At 40.5% G+C, this 21,321-nt stretch overlaps 1 protein-coding gene across 3 annotated transcripts; it reads left to right on the forward strand.

Moving 5' to 3' along the window:
- The first annotated feature begins 1,612 nt into the window (after positions 1 to 1,612).
- On the forward strand, positions 1,613 to 20,292 carry atf7a (activating transcription factor 7a). 3 transcript variants are annotated; one of them, XM_020089503.2, is made up of 13 exons: positions 1,613 to 1,694; positions 6,615 to 6,686; positions 9,568 to 9,664; positions 9,907 to 10,019; positions 10,468 to 10,632; positions 10,852 to 11,000; positions 12,142 to 12,210; positions 14,499 to 14,592; positions 14,700 to 14,819; positions 15,713 to 15,862; positions 16,139 to 16,327; positions 16,739 to 16,844; positions 17,237 to 20,292. In XM_020089503.2, exons 2-13 carry the CDS (start codon positions 6,639 to 6,641, stop codon positions 17,470 to 17,472), a joined length of 1,536 nt encoding a protein of 511 aa, XP_019945062.1. In that variant the 5' UTR covers positions 1,613 to 1,694; positions 6,615 to 6,638; the 3' UTR covers positions 17,473 to 20,292. The 3 variants fall into 3 exon arrangements, with proteins under 3 accessions (XP_019945062.1, XP_069382023.1, XP_019945063.1); XM_069525922.1 differs by lacking the exon at positions 12,142 to 12,210; XM_020089504.2 differs by lacking the exons at positions 1,613 to 1,694; positions 12,142 to 12,210 and having other exon boundaries at positions 6,573 to 6,686.
- Positions 20,293 to 21,321: the final 1,029 nt, after the last annotated feature.

The following is a 21,321-nucleotide window of genomic DNA, read 5'->3' on the forward strand; positions in this document are numbered from 1 at the left end:
TTTAACAATTGATTGAAAAATAATATTCAATGAAAATTGGGATATATGATTTAGAATTGAAATAAGACTATCGATTTCTGGCTGGAAATGTTTACTACTTTAAGTGATTTCCACCTGTATCGAATGCAGTGATAAAGTGATGATGGAAACGTTGTACTTTTTAATGCAGGACTTTGTAACAAAGTTTTACTACACTGTGTTATTACAACAACTACTTAAAATAAATCCTCCTTTGTGAGGTCAGTGCTGTCATTTGTTTGTAGGTTTTTACTAAAATGTTTTTAGAGAGGGGTTAATCCAATGTTGATCATTTCATGGTGTTGTTTTAATGAGTTGCATAAACAGAAAGGTATTTCTGTTATTCATTTTTCCCTTAGATGGGTTGAATTTAATAATAGAAAAACCAAAACCATTGCAAACTGCAGTCTCTGAAGTGAAAATAATTGGACAATGCCAGATCAAATATACAATTGATTCCCAACACTTACAGAAATAACATTGTATCTGTTATAATATTCATATTTATTGCAGGAATACAGGTATAACTAACTAAATATATATTGGATTATTGATTCAGTTCAGGATATTTCATTTTGCAATATCAATTTAGCTTGGAAATGTGCAAGGAAACCTCTAATTTGATGCTTTATTAAAAATATTAAGGTGGGCTTGTCACGATAACAAATTTAGCTGGACGTTATATTGTCCCAGAAAATATTGAGATGAATGATATTATTGTTATCATATTGAAAACATTTTATACCACTGATAATATAATAGCATAATCATGCAGGCGGGCTACACCCTTTCTAAGAGCAATTCATGTAACGCTTGAGAATATTCAGTCTGACATTTCAATTAAAATTGAAAATATTAAAATATCCAAAATAAATAAATAAAATAAACCATGCAAAACCAAAAGATAAGATGAGATAAAACTTTATTGATCCAAGAACTCAGTTCGGTTGTTCGAGCAGCAGGCAGGTCAGAATGAGGTAGACAAGAGAATAAAGAAAATACAAAAGAAAGGCAATAGAATAAAAAGTAAAATAATAACATTAAACTATATATGTTCATTATATAGACGTTTTCACTGTAGTGGTTAGTATAAAATGTTATAAGTTAAGTGCAGAGGCATGGGATGATTGTACGAGCAAGTAAAGAATAAAGATGGTTTTTTTCTGAAAACAATAAATACAGTGGACTCTCTGGCTCTGTTAACAAAAAGCTCTTGAATGAATATGAAACATTTGGCTCAGTATACATGTCACCGGCTCAGTTAACAGGATGCTTATGATTTCCGTGAGCTTTTAGGTTTGTATTATATTATGTGTATTATAGAGTCTGGTGAAACCGCGCCCCCTGGAGGCCGAGAAAACCTGATGCAAATCCTCACAAGATCTGGTCTGATTCCCTCACAGTGAATTACAATCAGACTGGATTTATAATCCACAGTTCATCCAGTGTCGGGGTTTCCAGAGTGGATGTGACTTCACAGGAGGAATATCCTTTAAACAAGAGTGATGACATGAGAGCACTCAGGAGCACCGGTCCCTGCGAGGACACATGTTTTAACGTGAACTCTCGCGATAGCTCGACGTCGACGAGGGGAGTGTCAAATTCCAAGAGAGGAGAGGAGAGGGGATCCAGAGAGAGAGAGAGAGAGAGAGAGAGAGAGAGAGAGGGGCGCAAGGGTGAGTTTGTAAACACTTTATTACCATTTCAACTCTCCACACTTCTGTCGACCACTCTCAGCTAAAGTCAAGGAGCAGCCGCTGCGACACTTTCACACTTTGTCGTCGCGAAAACTGCGTGAACTAGTCCGACCTGCTGCTGCAGCTGCACTGGGACCCGTGTCTGTCGCTAAGTGTCAGTCCGCTAACCACACCACTGCTAGCTGTGCTAACAGCTCCTGCTCGCTAACAACCCGAAAACACACCACTCCACCTCGGGTGCGAACCCCCGCGTGTCCGCCGCCACCGCAGAGTCCGCTCGTAGCGCTGTTATTACTCTATTCCAATGTGCGTTCGGCCTGTTGTTAAAGCTAGCCATGCCAGCTAGCCATTAGTTTAGCGTGGATACAAAAAAGTTTATTCCAGGCTTTTAACCAATGAGATTCAACCAGCCCGTGTTATTGACAGGGCGTCGAGCTGCTGCGTGCTTCAGACGCCGTTGAATGACGCGCTTGCAGCCAATTGCTGAAAAGAAAAGGCGGTCTTGTTACGGGAAAAGGCTGGGCTAAGTGTGCCCGTCCGTAGCCAGGAGGTAATGGAGGCTAAAAAAGACTAGACAAACTTTTTTCAGGGCAGTGATCGCTGCCCGGTGAAAATGTCTGCAGGAGCTTGAGGGGGTTCACTGCCACACAGGCGACCTCGACCTCATCTCCACGTGCCCCCCGAAACCCCAGGACAACATCTGCCCGTCTGGTTTTTTTGGCGGTAGAATATTGTGCGATGATAATCTGGCTCTGCAAAGAACAGCCCTCAAAAGTCTCGAGTAATAATGATATCCATAGTATTGCAATTTGAGCTGCCTGACGCCCTAGGATCCGTATCCCCGTGCATGTCAACACCTTCATTAGGAATGTAGGTCATGTTTTTGGCAGAGTTGTGCCTCATTCCATCACATGTAAAAGTGGTAAACTAGAGAGAACTGCAGCCTGCACCGTCCAACCCGACACCTTGACCCACTCTCAGTAATTACATATATTCCATGTAAATGTCATTGCATACGTGCTGTATCTATACGTGTGTGTGTACATGTGTTTATGCATGTATGTGGTTGATACATATGCAAAATTCTTGTTGATTTAGCAGCAGAGGCAAAACATCAATTTTGTCTTTGTACTTGTTAGAACCAAAAACCTTACGAGTGCATGTAGTGTCGTGCTTTAAACAACTGCCTTGGGTCCATCCTGCATTGTCCAGCATTGTCTGCTGGTTGGACATGGACTTAGCTTTTAGGACTTGTTGGTTATGCAGACATGGATATAGGATTTCATTTGTTCCATTTACAAAATCTCAAGTTCACTTTGCTTACACAAATACGCATTGGTTGCACACATCCAGTTACAGACTCGATCTCTAGGTCTCTAAAGCTTGTAGCCCACATTTCCAAGAACTCACCTTTCTTTCCTTTTCTTCTTCCTTTTCATTAATTCACAGTTTCCCTATTTCCCTCTCTCTTTCCCCCTCCCTTTTCTCTTTTTGTTTTTGAGGGGTCTCCCCTACCCTCTGGCAATTCAAGCCTCAGATTCCATAGTCATGGCTGCAGCACAAGCTATTAATACAGTTTGTTTAGTCAGTTTCCTAGCAGGCTGCATCAAACACTGGATGGCTGTGGCTGATTATAGCTGGGACTCGTTCCTGTACACCTGCTGAGTCGGAGAAATCCAAGTAAACGCGAGACTTTGGCAGCGGCTCAATGAGTGGGTCAGGAATTAGGGCACTTTGAGTGCTTCCATGTCACCTTGGTGTTGAAAATCGGTGGTCTTGATGTCTGTGCCTGTAATGAATATCAGTGATGCATCAGGACTAATTTAGCCAGGAAACTGATTTATTGTCTCTCAGTGTTGAGGTCTAAATGAAGCAGAGCATTTTGCAGTGTGCTGTTGTTGAATTTATTCTCAGTGACACATTTGACAACCAAAGTAGTAAATAACCAGAGACAGTTTTTGTGTAGAGCTGCAGTTTTTGAAGATGTCCTTCAAAATAGATTGCCTTACCACAAAACCAAGCAACAGATGCTGAATAAAAGACACATCTGCTTTAATCAAGCTAATGTATTGTTTAGGGGCGTCTGTGAAAACAAATAGGGTTTTCTGCCCCTGTCATCTGGAGTTTATGGTGGACTTCCTACAAGATCAGATCCCAGATTTCATGTTGGTACCAGCCAGCCAAGTTAATGTCGAGCATGTCTTCAGAAGATGTAAACTCAGAATCTCTTTCCCCTCCTCACGCCAGATGTGTCCACTTCCCCACACAGTCCACACCCTTGGTATAACGAGCTAGATGGAGTATCTCGTTTGCAGACACATATCTGTCCAAATAGACTTAGTGGATTGGAAGCACTTTGGCACTGATCTGTTGTCTTTCTCCAGAGCATGGGAGGTCTGAAGGAATCAGACTGCTCTGCCTCATCAGCCCTTTGATCAGGAAAGAGAGGGATGGGGCTTTCGCTTACAAACACAATGCACACCGCTTTCCTCATAAAAACATGGAGCTGAGCGACACAGCAGTTACTGGAGGCCTGTTACAGGCCCGGTGTCATGGGAGAGCGTCGTATTCCAGCGCAAGGCTTCAGTAATCATGTGTTGGCTCAGGGGCAGCTGTCGACGGAGGGAGGAAGGAGGAAAATGTACTGACTTCAACATTGGGAAAGCTTTCAGACATTTATTCCTCGCCAACATAATGAATAATCTGTCCCACTTAATAATGTAAGGCTACATGCTCAACCCATGTAGTTTTTACTACTGAGATCAGTTGCTCGGAAATATTGCAATTGTAAACATGTTTAACTTTTTAGTTTGTGGAATCTGCATATTTTAATTTGGATAAAGCACAAACTGTTTTTTGTGAACAAACAGGATTAAAAAACAAGTCAAGACATGACAGATGGATGGAGGCTATCCTGTCAAATGATCACAGTCGGTAAATATTCAGGAAAGATATGTAAGACATACATGTTGAGAGGCTATTATTAAATCATTAAGGTCGAACTTTATCCCTGCTCATGAGTGTGTTTCAGCTGCACCTTATTGACTATTGCAATAATCAGTGGCTTTTGTTTATTGAAAGGTTTCCACTTGTATATATAGTGAGGTCCTTGATGCATGTTGGTTGCTGTACTGTCAGTGGGGCTGTGTTGTGTAATAGCCGCCAGACGTCACTTTGGGCCAGCTGAGAGCGCTAAAACATTAATGTCCCTCATCCATCGCCATCGCCACCCCTCCAATTCCCTGATTTAAATTTAATGACCACGTTATTTTTCTAAACTTCCTAGTTTGTCTTCACATTGAGGGGTTCCTCGGCTGTGCAGACTAGTGCAGGGTCGGGTGGAGTCTGGGACAGGGTTGAGGCAGGAGGAGGGGGTGGTGAGGAGTTGATCTCCTCTGTGGAAACAGCTGATAGACGCCTCGCACAGCTTTAGTTTATGTCAATGCAGCTTCAGGCCCAACAGGAGGAAAAAACAAACAGAAACATGTGCATATTTAACTCCTGACAATAGCGTGTGCTCGGGGAGAGGGTGGGCTGGGGGTGGGGGGGACCTGTGGAAAGCTTTGGAAGGGTTTCCAGTGCGCTCAGGTGTTGAACAGTGTATTGCAAAGCTTTATACTTTGTTAACAACACACTAATGAAATCCTGAGAAAATCAGAAGTGAGGGATTTTCTATAACTTTCACGGTAAATTTCGATGTTATCAGTTTATTGTGATAAAGAGGCCAAATCATACTGTCCACTGGCAGCAACAATTAGGTTTTCATTGTAATGGCCAGTCAGCAGAGGTACATGCCAGAGAGACATGCAATTACCTCTGATATAATGATAAAACACCATATATAATTTAAAATTGTTGTCTTAAAGTTGTCATTTCCTGGACTTAAATTGCTTTGGAGTTACCAATTTCAAAACTAAGTTGAGTGATCTGTTTTGAACACATAAACACTTGTACTCTATATTACTATATTAATCAGTTAATAACTCGATAGAAAATTGTAAAAAAAAGTGTCCACGATGGTTTCTCAAAGTCCAGGATGATGTTTTTAGATGTTTTGTTTTGTCCGACTAACATTTCATAACCTATACATAGATAAGATATAAAACAGATAAAAACAGGAAATGTCATTCAAGAGAACAGCTTTTTCTTATTTTTGCGTGTAAGATTACTTTAACGATTAATTAATGATCAGAATAATAATTGCAACTTGTTTTTATCTCGATCAAGTAATTGATTACTCAAGGGTTAGAGCTTGCAGCTCTGTATGAGAGCACCAAAAGTGCATTGTGTGTACAGACTGAGTTAAACTTTTCATTATATTTCATTCATTTTATTAGTAATCCCCACACAGAAGTTAGAGTCAACTAGAACCACAAGTACAAGTGAGGTACAGTGTCAGGTCAGTGTGAATGTACTGTGGATTCACATGAGAGTTCATAAAGATCAGTGAAACAGAAACTGTGCAGAGTCAGAAACAGCTGAATCAGAGAGAGGGAGACACTGACTGAGGGGTTTCAAGAATGGAATAGGTTGAGTGGTGCAGGAGAAGTGTGAAACAGGAGTGGCAATGAGAGAAGGAGGGATTGGACGTGAGGAAAAACGAGACACAAGGAGGAGATGTCTTTGTGTAAATGGTAGCTGCCGTCCTCTTTTGTAAGCGGCTCCTCATTGGCCAGCCAGAAGCCCCCCTGTGTGAAGGAAGTATCACCAGGGAAACTTCGTCTTGCTGCCTCTGTGCGTGTTTTCCTTTTTGCCAGGGTTATTTTTAAATAGCATTCGGCTTCCTGCTCAGACTAAGGACTACAAGCCACAGCATCCCTGTTTTGTTGTTTTCAGGATTTTCCACTTCAGAAATCAAGAAAAGCCGCAGCAATGTTCTCCTCTTCTCCTTTCCCACAGCTACATTGCAAGCTCTTTGCAAAAATGGGGGACGACCGACCTTTTGTGTGCAGTGCTCCTGGCTGTGGACAGGTAAGTCCTCTCCCTCCCTCTCCTGCTTTCAGGTGTGTGCATGTGGATGTGGTGTGGAGTGTTCTTGCCTTTGTGTTAGTACTCTCCAACAGCAGGCTGCAACTGCTCACGGTTGAACATATTTTCCGTCTAAAAGAAAATTAACAGCAAGCAATAAAAATGAATCGTACTTGACATGAGACTTTCTTTATTTGAGTATAAAAAAAGCTTCATATATATACAATGAGCAAACCCGAAGACCGTGAAAGAACATGTGTTCTGCCAACAAACTTGTACTTCCTGCCAGAATTACCTAACTAACTGTGATTTATGCTGCACTCTTGAATGATCATCACACCAATAGCTTTCAAGCTAGCATGTAGTCTTGTGAGACAATGCTGTCTCCTCCAGCCGTGACTCAGTGGAAGCTCCAATGAGTAATCAGAGCGCAGTTATTGTTTCAACCTGTCACTGTTGACTTCTAGTGCCTGCAGACACAGGTTTGAGCCGCGGCAGTGACTCAGCTGAGTGCCAATAGTGTACTCACATGCCAGTAACGTGGTGCGTTGTCGGGACTTGGCCTGAAAACACAGCATATTAAAAGAAGTGTGTCCTAGGACTCACGATTATTCAACACAGGAAATATCATGTCTAATGTTGTGCTCAATCAGCCGTCTGACACTGTGTGCAGCAGGGTGTGATATCCATACAGCGATGGATTGTCTCTCAGGGGGTCTGGAGGAAGAAAGAGTTTATGCGGTTTAGAAACATTTGTTATTAGTAAGCCCACCTCTGATTACAGGGGATCTGTTGGACACGTGGTCTGTGGTTTGAACATTAAAACATGTGTGTTGGATAAATAAGTGAGGATTTTGTTTGGTTTCTTTCTTCTCAGAATATTATGGACAACTGGGGACTCCGTCCTTGATAGAAAAAAAAAGACATTTTAACTTTCCTTTGACATGTTTATGTGGCATAAATACTCTGCATATTTCATAGATAGACATCATTATTTATTTAGTTGACAGTTAAGGCAAAAGAATCCCACGGAAGCGTTTCAAGGCAAAGTGACAGTCGATGAGGGTGCGGGTCTACAGCTGCGGCCCTCTCCTCAGCTTTGTTTGACTGTTAAACTCTTGTATAAACAGGCCTGGGAATCGTAGTATGGTGAGATAGTGCTCAATGTTTGGGTGTGTTTTTGATATCACCACCTAACTTTGAGCAATATAAATATTTTTTCATATAAATTTACAAATCAATCTAGAATGTAAAAGCATGAATTACTTTTCTTAATACTTAAAGGGCAGCAGAATACATTTAAAACACCCTCAGGGAAATATCTGACTCTGAAGCTGATAAGTGCTCCATTAAGTTCATGAGCGTTTGTTGGTAACATTTGTGTTACTGATGTTTTGATGAGGACGATAAAGTACAGTGGATTTATTATTGGATTATCTGAGTGAATAATGCACTCTGTGCAGCTCGACATTGAAATAAGATTTTATTTAATTATTATGTGGCGGTCAATTTTGATGTTGCAGCTGCCACAAATAAATCATTGTAAAGGAAATAGCAAACGTTATATCAGTCACCTTAGGTGTCACTATACAAATTGGAGACAAGAAATTCTATACTGTTACTAATGGCTGTAACTGGCCTTAAGTTTGATAATAAATTGTGTACATTTAGACACATAAGCGTCATATGTCAAAATACTGTTTTACTGCTGCCCTTTAGAAGCAACAGTTGTCTACCAGGAAAGTCTGAATCATGCCCATAATAGAACATGGGTGATTGACTCCTGGCTTTGCTTTGGGTTTTCCTTTTAACAACAACAGCAACAACAACAGCAGCAGCAGCGGCAGTCCCCCATTTTATGATGCCCAGTATTTAGCATGCGGTGAAGGGTAATCTGAGCTGCCAGTATCTCATACAGGGGAGATTAGCCGGATAGATAGTTCTCTCCACAAGACCAGCCGCCTTGTTCAGAGGAAAGAGACAAATGAGACATGTAGTTGTATTGGTGATGCTGCCTGGCAGGGCTAAAAATAAGTCCCATGACACTTGACTGTGTTTCCACTTCACTCTCACGACTGAACTCGCAACTGCTACGCGGCGCCCTAAAATAGGCTGCAGCGAATGGTGAATAGTCTGGTGCCAGAGCCAAGATTATTCCTCCTACGTCTTTGACTTATTCGCCTTGCCACTTCTCCAAAGAAGAAGTGGCGAGTCTCAGGGGCAGGATGGCTGTTGGTGTTCTGTAGCTTCCACTCTGGATACCTGATATTGCACAACAGGACATGTAGATTAATGTAGAGCCTCACAGAAATACAGAAAGTTTACTGCATCCACATTTAGTCATTGTTGCACAATAAGATCCTTTCTGTAAAAATATTACAGTTGCATTTCAAGCTTTTGTTTTGATGTGTCAGCTCATATTTGGTATTTTCCCATGCTAGAAGTTTTTACAATTTTTCATAATTTTGTTGACACTTAAAACAATTGCCCATACTTGACATTTCTGTGGTGCTTAAATAATTTCAGGGCTCATCCATACAAGCCCTCTTTCTTTTTTCTCTTCAGATTGAGGTAGATGTAAGGATATTTGAGCCTGTATCCTGCGGCTATAGAGGGCTCATACAGGGTTTTTTAAGACAGGAGGAATTGTACACGACAGATACAGTTTTCTTTGTGGTTCCTCACATAATGCACATTGTATAGGCTGCGTGTGTTGGGCTACATCTGGGAAAGATTATCTGTCTGTGGCTATTGCAATATGATATCCGGGTTAAGAAACTATTGGCTGTTTCTTTAGGTCAACAGAAAAAATAGACAATTAGCTCCAAGCTAATTTATATAATGTACTTATCTTTCTTCTTATCTTCTCGCTCACTTGTTCCAGAGGTTTACCAATGAAGACCACTTGGCCGTACACAAACACAAACATGAGATGACACTGAAATTTGGACCACCCAGGACCGACTCTGTCATTATAGCAGGTATTCTTTGTTTACCAGACAAACACTCAGCTTTTCTCCTCCTCTTTGTTTCATATCTACTCCCGTCATTCAGATGAAAACTGTTTTAGCTGACCTCGGCTCCAGCGTATTCCAACACTGTTAATACAATCTTAAGAAATGCAGCCTCAAATCTTTGACATTGGTTTCTATATTCATATCTAAGTGTGAACCATGTGTGAAACTGTCACTTATAGTCATCTGTGATCATTTCCATTTGCCAGACCAGACACCTACTCCCACTCGCTTCCTAAAGAACTGTGAGGAAGTTGGTCTGTTCAATGAGCTGGCCAGCTCCTTCGAACAAGACGACGATGAAAAGAGGGCTAAGAACTCTGTAAGTAAGGCATGGGGTTGATGAACTCTGTGTTTATTTCTCTCTGCATGCAGGTGTGTGTGTGACTGCATGTATCTATGCATGTATTACTGTGTACAGAGGCTAAGGGAATTTTCAAGAAAGACTCCCTTGAAGTGAACAGTCATTTTTTACTTCCTTCTTTCTTACCCTATGCATTAATGTAGTAAAAAAATATTGCTTGTAGAAATTCCCGACCTGTTGCTTCTACAATTGTAACAATTTGTGAGGGTGATTTTATAAAGTTTTACTTTTGTACAGTGCTTTTTAAATATTGTTGCATGAATTGAAGCTCTGGTTGTTTGGTCTGAACAACTTTTTGTTCAGTAAAATACCTACTTCCTGTTTTGTACTGTGGTCCGTGAGAATGTTATCTTTGATAAGTAGCGTGAGCTTACTACCTGTATTTCTGTCTCCACATCCTTCTCAGCTCCCTGCTGCCAACTCTGTGGCTTTGGACATGACCCTGCAGACACCATCAGAAGTGAAGGTGAAGGAGGAGGAACCTGTAGAGGTCGACTCTTCGCCACCAGACAGCCCCGAATCTATCTCTGGACAGTCTGACAGCAGCCGAGAGCCTCTGGTTAGAGGAAAGGTAGGAGAGAACTGGAAGTAGGGGATGAGTGGATAAATAACAGCATGAACCTCAAATAATGTAGAAAGAGTATGGCTCATTATACATTCAATTATAATTGTACAGTGTTAGATAAAGGAAGGAAACCACCTTTTCTTTTTTTACCTGAGAAATGTGATGCCAGACATTAAAAAGCAGTCTTGTTTTTATAAAATGTGTTTTCCCACTCTTATGTCCTAGGACACCCCCCCTAGGAGTTCAGCCCCCACCCCTACTATTGTGCGTCCAGGTTCCCTCCCATTACACCTGGGCTTTGATGCCCTCCAGCCCACTATGCCATCACCGACCTCTGTTATCACACAGGCACCACCCTCCAGTCGAACTCTGGGGTGAGTAATGCTCGGTCAACGTCCTTCTCCTTAACTATGCTGACCTTTTTTGACCCTTTTGTGTGTGTGTGTGTGTGTGTGTGTGCGTAAAATGATTTAAAAAAAGCATGATTGGATGTTGAAAACAAACTTTCCAATAAATCTTTGCAGACTAAGACAATATAATCAAAGTCTTTATTGAACATAAAATTATGCCCCATCATATAAGTGATATCATAGATGTCACAATGAAGTCAGAAAATTAAATCATAGGTATATTTGCATCCTATAGCACTTAAGACATGACTTGAAGCTTGTATAGATCCCAAAAATATATACTTTGGTAGGAATTATGTCATAATGCTGTCAAAGTGTAGTAATGCATTAGATTAGATAAGATTAGAGACACAATCTACAGTTATTTTTGATTAACCATTGGTCATCTTATGATATAAATTATATTAGTATTATATTATACATGGTATGCATTTGCCCTCTGATGCTTTTTGTTTTAAAACGGCCATCAAGTAGTTTTGAAATTCATAAACGGTTTTCACCATTTTATGACAAAAGTTCTCACATATCCTGAAAACCTGGTTAACCAATTTCACCACGTTGACCAGGTTTCCGGTCATGGAAAATTAGAGGAATAAGTCAAATGTCCTGGAAAATGTTGTGTTTTCCTGGAAAGTTGTTGCATCATCCTCTAATTTTATTCTGGCTGAGAAGGAACTACTGGGCTTTCAATCAGAGATCCCCAAATCTGATAACATTGCCATCTGAAAGATCCAAGTTCTGTTCAGGATCATAGTAACGTTGTAATTCATGGATGAGAGTATTTTGAATAGGCCTCCCTCATTTAAAGTATGTTGTAGAAACACTGAACACAGCCTCAAGTCATGTCACATGGTAACATATTCAGGTTGCATGATGCTGCAACTTAAACTCTGAATGATGTAAGTGATGAAATCTTTCAAATGTAAATATTAGCCACAGCTGACTGATAAATCTGATTGTTTTTGTTATCTTTAAAGATAATTGATGCTTTTTCCCCCAACTTGTTTTCAATGGTTGAATAATGTTAAATTGGTTGAGGTGGTTTCAGATGTGTTTTGATCATTGTTATATAATAATAAATGGGAACCCGGGGCATTTCCCACAGAATGGAGAGAGGTTGGGAGAGAGATGGAGGCTTACAGCTCTACAAAGAAGCAACGGCACAAAGACTAAGGTTGAGATCTTTTATGTTATTACGAGAAGTGTAAAACATTTTTTGTTTCATTGTGAAAATGGAGGGACAAATAAGACAATGGTGCACTGCCACTGTCTAGGTATTTAATGGGAAACACTGCATTGTCAAAACAATGAATGGGATCCCAACTTTACTCTGACTGAAATAGTGCTTTTCTACTTTGCTAGCATTCAAACACAATACTGCACTGCTGAGGTAATTTGGACCGTAACATGGTCAACGTTTTGCAGCGGAAGGGAGTAACCCATTGAACTATCACAAGCCTGTATGTGTGATAAACTGAGAAGAGTCAGTGGCGGATTTCCCAGCAAACTAGAGCTGTGTTCATAAAGCCACCTAGTACAATGAGGTGCTCATTGTAATGATATTCCAAGAAAACTCTAAGAATTATTTTGTTTTCTTCGAATTTCCCCTCAGTTAAAGTAGATTCTTAATAAGATCAAAAACAATTCAATAATCCTCTTTGGCTTTCAGAGAGCTGCTAATGTGAAAAACTATGACAAAGTACGGTGAAGAACATTCAAAAACGTAACAATTTCTTAGAAAGAGAAAATGGCATGAGGTTGTATTAGTTTTGAGTAAGGCTCTGCTCAGACATAACAATGCTCTAAGTACAGGTGTGAACGAACACTAAATTCATTGATAACACATTTCAGATCTGATCACTCAGACCACAATGGGAGGTGCTAGCATGTGGCCACCTTGTGTGAACGCAAAAGACAGATAGACACACACATTGACAACGGACCCACCGTACAGTCAGACTGGTGAAAAACAACATTGTTTGGTCTTTGCACACAGAGATGAGGAACATGTTTATTGTCATATGGAGCGGGGAAGTGAGATCTGATCACAAGTGGTCACTGGATATGAATCGTAATGTCAGGTGTGAATTGTACTTATGTGGGACACACTCCTCAGTGTCCTCGTCCCACTTCACATAAACTGGCGATCACAGTTATTAATCAAGGATGTCAGATCATGAATCCTGATTGTTCCGGACACTTAAACTCTGATGTCCTGGCTGTGCTCGTCACGTCTCGTGTTGTGTGTGAAACGCGACAGTTCCTGAATGCAGGCATTGAGGAAAGTATTAACCAAATGAATTGACTTGAGCAAAATTAGGTCAGAGGTTATAAATGTTGGTTTCTATACATTACCGAGTAATTACCCAGCCATGCAATAGCACCATTAATTACACCATTTTTAGATGAGACTTTATTAGGTTATTGTGAAACTAAAAAAACTCTGTAATCTCAAGAAAACACTGAGAACCCTGTATCACCAATATCACATTGTCAGTTTGCTGGTTCCAAAGCTGTGCTGGACCTTTTTGATTCTCTTAGAGTTATGATGGTATACCAGACATTGTGTTTTTGATTTAAATATGATTCATTTCTGGGTATCTGCAGTTGTTCTCTGCAGAGCTTGGAGTAATGATGCATTTTGTGGGGTTGGTGCTACTTGCTGTGTTACAGAAACTCAGGGGAGATAAATTGATAGTTTTACAAAGATGACAGAATCTCCACCTCCTGTATAACTTTATTTTTATTGTACATCTTTGGGCCTGGTTATTTTAACTGTAATGTCTCACATATCTGTATTTTATTTGGCATTTTAAGGTTGCAAATTAATGTTTTGATAATCTTGATTCCTTTATTTGTTCTAATCTAAAGGCTTTTTTAAATATCTTTTATCTATTTAGGTAAATTGTGAAATTGTTTATTAGTTTTCCCCAAGTTGTTATCGGTCCTCTTTTTCTGTCTCTATAATTTAACTTTATATCATTGTAAATGAGGGTCACCCCTCAATGATTTGTCACATAAATTAGGGGTGGGAATCTCTAGGCACCTCACGATTCGACTCAGGGGGCTACGTTTGATGATAAAATGCATCTTGATTCATCAAATAATTTTATTTCTAAACATGATTTTTTTTATCACTGTGTGACTAGAGGTGTGCATCTTCACTAGCCTCATGGTTTATGTTTTTTAGTATTTTAGACATTCACTGTGATTACAAGTGTGCTGTAATTTACAAAATAAGGTTTTCAATTCAAAAATCTGACTACAACAGTCAGTCTATGACAGTGGTCAGTGCTCTCCACATTGATTTGACATTCATTCAGCTTAGACTTGTGTGCTGCACCTATGCAGAGATGTCCATGTCCGCATAATGATGCATCAAACAAACAATTCATTTCCCCACCTCAAGTATAAATAAAAGTTGTAATGTAATGTTGTCTCTCTGCCCCTTTGCCTGTCTAGTTCGCCAACCAGCCACTACCCCATGATGATGCTTCCTTCTGGCCAGGCAGTGCCTTTGCTCCCTGGTCCTGTACAGATACCCTCTGTAATTAATGTAAGACTGACCAAACATTATGATATGTTTTATTTCATTTATATAGCAGTGAGAAGTTCTTCAAGTTGTTAATACATTTGTATTTCTGTATCGTGTCTGGTCTCCAGCTGGCCCGACCCTTGTGCATGGTACCCAACATTCCTGGGATCCCCGGTCCTCCTCTGGGAGGCAGCAGCAGCGGCTCTAACTCTCCCTCTGGCTACAGCATCCACTCAGAGGCCAAGATGGTCAGCACTAGATTAGCTCTCTATTTTTATCTCTTTATCTGTTCTTTTTGTCTCCATCTTCACCCTCAAGCCTTCCTCTGCACTGGCTTAGTTTGTTCATCATATGACTTTCTACTGCAGTTGCTTGTTTATTTAACCCTTACACCACACACAACACATTTGTACAGAATTTAGGATTATACACAGAAAATTCAAGTAACAAGTCTAACATTGGTGCCAAAAACAGGCTGGGAATTATTTGTTGACTTTCAGAATTCTTCTGGCCACAGGTACATACTCGTAATGACGCTTATCATGATGTATTAAATGTGCTGTTGAGCAGAGCCAATGTCAACTACAAAGCTACAAGGTTTATTTTTAAAAACTGGATAGTAGTCAGTCATATTGTAAAGCAACAACATCAAGCAACATCTTCTCAAAATTGTTCCAGGAACATGCAAAGCCTCCAGAGCTGAACTCAATACAAAGTGGATAGAACAGGATGTCACATGAATGTGCTGCTGAAAATAAGCTGGAACAGTTTGACGCTGTCAGGTCAACATTTGCGAGGATCTCTGCAGAGTTAGAGCACCTTTTTAAATGAGCTCCTCAAAGGATTCAGCCTTTTTCTTGAGGGAAGTAGAATCTAGTAGAAAACCACGATTTACTGCATTTAAAAAAAATGCACACAGAACAGTCTGTCTTCACAGCACAAACATTTGTTAACATTCATGAATTGTCTGTACATATAACTGTAAATTATAAAAAATGGACTCCCTCACTGAATCGGAACTGTGGTTTCATTTATTTCTTTGTCCGTTTATAGTGTTTTGATCCTTTCTGCTGTTCTTTTCGAATATTCTGATCCCTGTTTACCTTTTGCTGATAATGGTTTTATCACTTTTCTCCTTCAGCGTCTGAAGGCTGCGCTGTCCCAGCAGAGCCCATCAGGACAGAGTATGGGGGTCTTGGCCATGGGTGGCAGCCCCATGGTGCCTCAGAGGGCGGAGCAGAGCCAGCTGCTCGTCCAGCAGCCAGATGCTCCATCACCTGCACAACCACAGGTACACAAGTCATCTATAGTGAGGGCCTTAACTGTAACTTGACTTTAAACTTGGAAAGTGTTCAAAAATACCCAAACATAATGTAGCTAAGGCTTGTTTAATATATGGCATATCCACTGTTTCAGTTACAGAAAATGGGGGTTGTACAGCTTGTATTGTGATGACTATGTCGTGCTCTGACTAAAATGATGAAACTATGATTCAAACTTCCCTTTTCTTTCTTGTCTTGCTTCCGCTCCCCTCCCATCTGTTGTTTTCTTTCTCACCCTCCCCTAGGTATCACCCGCACAGCCTACAGGTGGGCGGCGGCGGCGGACAGCAGACGATGACCCAGATGACCGAAGGCAGCGCTTCCTCGAGAGGAATCGGGCCGCGGCATCGCGCTGCAGACAGAAACGCAAACTGTGGGTTAGTTCCCTGGAGAAGAAGGCTGAGGAGCTCAGCAACATGAACGTCTCACTGTCGGTGAGTGGGCCTGGAGAGGGTGGGCAGAGAGGAAATGAGGCCTGTGGGAGGCCTGTGTTAGTGTGTGTATAGTCACACTTACTGTGCCCATTTGTAAGGCTTTCAACTAGTCTGTGAAGTTTAAGAGGTACTGTATGTTTCAGATAAGCAAAATCAATTTCAGGGAATAATTGCTCATTTTACACGAGTTGAAACTGAATCCATCACGACTCGTTCCACATTCTCATTGTATTAAAATTTCAGGTCAATTTTACACCTTATTTCCACTGTGAGCTTCACAACAACTCTGGAAACAGTTTGAAAGGTCTGACTGTTTCGAATAATGTGACCCAGCATTAGTTAGTTAGGTTTCACTGCATGACTACAACTATAATGTGTAACACTGATCGGCCTGATTCTCCGTGCTCTCAGAATGAAGTATCTCTGTTGCGGAACGAGGTGGCTCATTTGAAGCAGCTGCTGTTGGCCCACAAGGACTGTCCTGTTACCAACCTACAGAAGAAGACTGCCTACTTAGGTGAGTCCTAGTGTTATTTAAAATGACAGTGGGTTTCTTCCATATCTATTTATAGGAAAGCAGGTGATGTACTGAACAAACCATTTGCGTCATATTGCAACTAAAACTCACCACTGATCATGTCTGTTTAGATTTTTCTTGCTGTAGTGCAGAATGCAGGATGATATGGGTGCCTTTTCACAATTAATGAACATGCCACCCCCTGTACTACACAGCTTGAAGCTCATTTGTTTCTGCATCTGAAAAAATCTAAAATTAATTAGGCAAATAAATTATTGTTATTTCTAAAATCGGATGATAACATATTATAAAAAACCCATTAGGCTACAAATTCAAATTGTTGTTTCCTTTACCTGTTATGTTTATATTATCTACCTTTTTTTTCTGTGCAGTTGCAGAGGAGAGCATGAAAGACACCTCAGAGCCCACAGGTTCTCCTGCCCCGGTGATCCAGCACAGCTCCTTGGCGCCCAGTCACTCTGCAGGGCACAACGGCCTCAGCTCAAGGGCAGCGGCAGAGGCCATGGCAATGTCTGTGCTGGCAGGAATGGGCCAGCAGCAGAGGTCTGAGAGTGGACCCTCTCATATTATCATGGCATCATCACAGTCTCGATCTGCTGCCAGATGATGAGCGATGCCACCATGGCCAAGACTTGGCTCCCCACGAGGGGCAAAAAAAAGAGCAGAGGACACCCCCTCCTGTCCCATCTTCCTCAATCTAGAAATCCAAATATCTCATCTTCCCCCCCCCCCCGTTGTTCCTCTGCTCTGTCCGACCCTCCTGTGGAGCCATCATGCTGTGGCCTGGAGCTCAGCAGCAGCCTTCTGGGAATGGACTAAGACTTTTGAGAGAGCTTCCTGTTCACTTTGCCACAGACTACAGGGGCTGGACTCCAACCCCCTACACCCACCCACCCCTCGTTTCCCTTAATGCCTTCCATCTCATCGCGCCTCGTCCTCAGTCAAAATGAATCTCCACTGGACTGTCGGACTGCATCACTCTTGAGTGTACTGTCATAACAAACCCCCCCACGTTGACACGTACCACACATGTGCACAGCTTGAAACACACACTTGTTGCATAAACACTCATGATCAAATCAGACACCCAACAACACACAGGACTTCGCATTGTTTAGGGAATAGTGCCTTTTGCTCCTCGACTTTTTAGCCATATACACACACACGCCATCACTGCATACGTCCCAATACATCCTCGACTCCAAAGACACAGCGGCTGTCTAGACTTCCGTGACTAGGATGTCAACTGTCACGTAAACCTTTTTAAAATGGTTCCAACTCAAGTTGATCTCAACATGGACCCAAAATCTTACCTCAGTTACTCCCCTTTATCATAGAATTTATAAACTGTGTGTGTGATTGGCTCTGTGTGTATGTATTTATGTACATCAGAACATAGCAGTTTGCCTACTCCTGATCTAATACATTAATATTTAGATTGTTAGCATGTGACTTTTTTATTAGGGTGTTATTTTCTTGATACAGTATGTGCAGCTATATTTTTTTAAACTAATTGGCACATCCTCCCAGATTAATCCACAGAACCAAAATTGGATTACCCAAATCAGTGATCAGATTACCTGAAATCATTTTGTTCGAGCAATAACTTTTCTGACCTGAAGGGAATTTCACCTCTCCTCTCCTCTACTTCTCACGTTTCCTCTGAAAGAGGCAGTTTTCCTGTTTATTGGCTTGTAAGTGGATGCCTTCTCTGTTTCATCTGAAACTATTCTGGTGACTGTGTTTCTCTGTGTGGGCCCTGGATTTACTGTAACTGTTATTTTCACACTTCTCAGGATGATTGCACATCCTTGGTGCTCGCTGGAGGTGCAATGAACCCCTTACTGTCTTTAGCTCTTTACCAAACCTCGAGTAAGCCATACAAATCTGATCTCTGAATCTCCAAAGAGCACCAGGTTCTTGCTCTTGGGCGGGCAGTAAAAAGCCGGACTGTTATTTAGCGATTCAGAGGTCACAGTGACACAATCTACAGTTTATCACTGCTTGTTATTTGCACTTTCTCACAATGTCACACACAATTTCTGGTAATTTTGCCTTAAGATCACATTGGTGCCTCCGATATCCCCTCTTTAAAACAAGCAGAGTTGCTCATCTGAAAATCAAAAAATATTTTCTCCCAATTGTTCATTTCATCAAATGTAAAACAATCAATAAGGATCAACAAATCAATAGAAGATTACTCATCAACCTTTAAAAATGAAAGAATTAATTTGAACCATTAGTGACATTAAATGATATAATACTTTTGTGTCATCTGGTGGAGAAACACAGCAAAGACTTCTTCACTGGTAAAAGCTTTGAGGGAGAAAAACGTCTTGTGACTTGTTTCCGAATGACTTCATTTCTTCTGAAATCCCACCAAGATATTTTACCCAGATATCAATATATTTTTACATGAACACCTATACAAGCGATTTGCTTTTCTTGTTTTTTTCCCCTGTATATTCTTGTCCCTCTTCTGTTTATGTATTTGCAAGATGTGATTTTTCAAAAACAAGATATCTGTCCATTAACATGAGGGCATGTCTTTATGCACTAAAATAATGCAAGTTTATTGTTGCTTTGTATTTCTGTTCATTTAAGTATTCGCGATTCTCTTGGTCTGTGTTTTCAGATGATATTTTTCTCTCTCTCTCTCTTCTGTACTGTATACATGAATGGGAATTTGCTCAGATACTTTAATACTTTAAACCTTTGACTGAACCTTTTGTCCTACAGTTCTGATGTCGAGCCCAGCATTTTGTGTACTTTGAAGCTGGCGCTATATTTGGCTGGCAGTCCCTTCTAGACGATTGTTCATATGAAATGAAAATTTAAACTATATTTAGCTTCCATGTAATTCATGTCATCGGCACCTTTTTTGTCATTTCTTCGTTTTCCTCTGTTGTGTGCTATTTTCAGCACTATACAACTTATCATAATGCTTTGATTGTACTGATGAATATAGAAACAAATTTCCTTAACACAGATTTGTTTTTTTGTTTGTTTTCCCCACAGAAACGAAATGTCATTAGTCCCTTTTCAAAGAGATTTTATCCCCTTTTATCCCCCCCGTTTTATCCTCGCTAAGATGAATTTGGTCATGTTTTTGATGGTCCTTGTCTAACTTATTTTTACTTAATTGGTTAAATAACTGTAATCATCACAGTCTTCGGCATATTGATGTTAACCAGAATTGTCATGAGAAGAGCAATTTAAATGAAAATGCAACATTTTGAAAGTTGCACGTTGTGTTTAAATGGTTTTTCACACTCCCATTGTTGGACTGATGTTTTCAGAAATTGTCCTATTGTACATATCTGTACTATATGAATATATTAACTTTTCCATGCATGTCCAAGTGAAATACTATGAACACTTACGTACAGTGCTGCAGTTTTAATTAAAGAAACTACATCTTAATGAATATCAGAACGTTTCTTTTGTTTGTCTTTAGATTATCATTGAAATATGTATTTTCTGCAATGCAGTGTCAACTAATATTTACTCAATATTCTGAATATAGGGACATTTGCAGTTGTAATTGAATCATTAATTCATGTACTTTTAAAGTACATGAAACGTCAGTCCCATTCTTGTGAACACGATATCTTAGGAAACCTTGAGGGAATTTCTTCAACTTTGGCACAAATGTTCTTTTTTTTGGACCCACGGATGAATTGATTAAGATTTGGTGGTGAAATGTCAAGTTCACAGCAGACTCACTTAACATGATTTTAAGCTTTTGAACACAATATCTCCAGTCGTCTGCCCTAAGGGAATTTCTTCAATTTTACCAGTTGTCACTTAAACTCAATGATAAACTTTCAGTTATTAGAGGTCAAAGGTCACAGTGACCTCATATGAATCTAAAAAAATTGTATGTAGACTGAAACTGCACTAGCTAAGAGAGGCAAACAACCGTAGTGCGGTTTTTCTGGTTTTCTTTTCAAGGGCCTTTTTGGCATTCACAGCCGTGTTCACACAAGTTTACCAGAAAGGTTATGGGTTCATCTGCAGCATCTAACTTCTTTCCTTCTTTTTTTTATATCAAGATCTGTCTCCAAAACAAACAACATCAATGCTGGTTCTTGTATTACTTCTATTTATAGCACTACTGACATCAGCATGCTAACCAGCTAGCCCCAGCCTGGCTCATCGCTGCAGCGAGTCACTGTAGCATCCAGAGGGGACACAACGATGGCTGACGCTCTTGGAGCGCTACCATCACCACCACCTGCTCCCAGAAGGAAAACACATTCTGCAGCATGAGAAGACAAACATGCACCACCTGTTGAGGCCTCATGTCCTTTGTCCTCATCAGGGACGTGTATCACACTAAGGCTATATTCTACCATTAGAAATGTACTTTTTATTTGACCTATTTTACCGACAGATATAGGACTACTCTTCTGTGCAGAGTGAAGTATGCATGTGTTTGTGTATGTGTGTGTAT

Source organism: Paralichthys olivaceus, chromosome 6, assembly GCF_024713975.1.
Source record: "Paralichthys olivaceus isolate ysfri-2021 chromosome 6, ASM2471397v2, whole genome shotgun sequence".
Lineage (NCBI taxonomy): Eukaryota > Metazoa > Chordata > Actinopteri > Pleuronectiformes > Paralichthyidae > Paralichthys > Paralichthys olivaceus.

What these genes read in the sequence shown, in the direction of transcription:
- atf7a (XM_020089503.2), top strand. Translation starts at nt 6,639, where the DNA reads ATGGGGGACGACCGACCTTTTGTGTGCAGTGCTCCTGGCTGTGGACAG. An exon ending in CCCTCCAGTCGAACTCTGGG is followed by an intron (nt 11,001 to 12,141) that starts GTGAGTAATGCT and finishes CATTTCCCACAG; the next exon opens with AATGGAGAGAGGTTGGGAGA. An exon ending in ACATGAACGTCTCACTGTCG is followed by an intron (nt 16,328 to 16,738) that starts GTGAGTGGGCCT and finishes CCGTGCTCTCAG; the next exon opens with AATGAAGTATCTCTGTTGCG.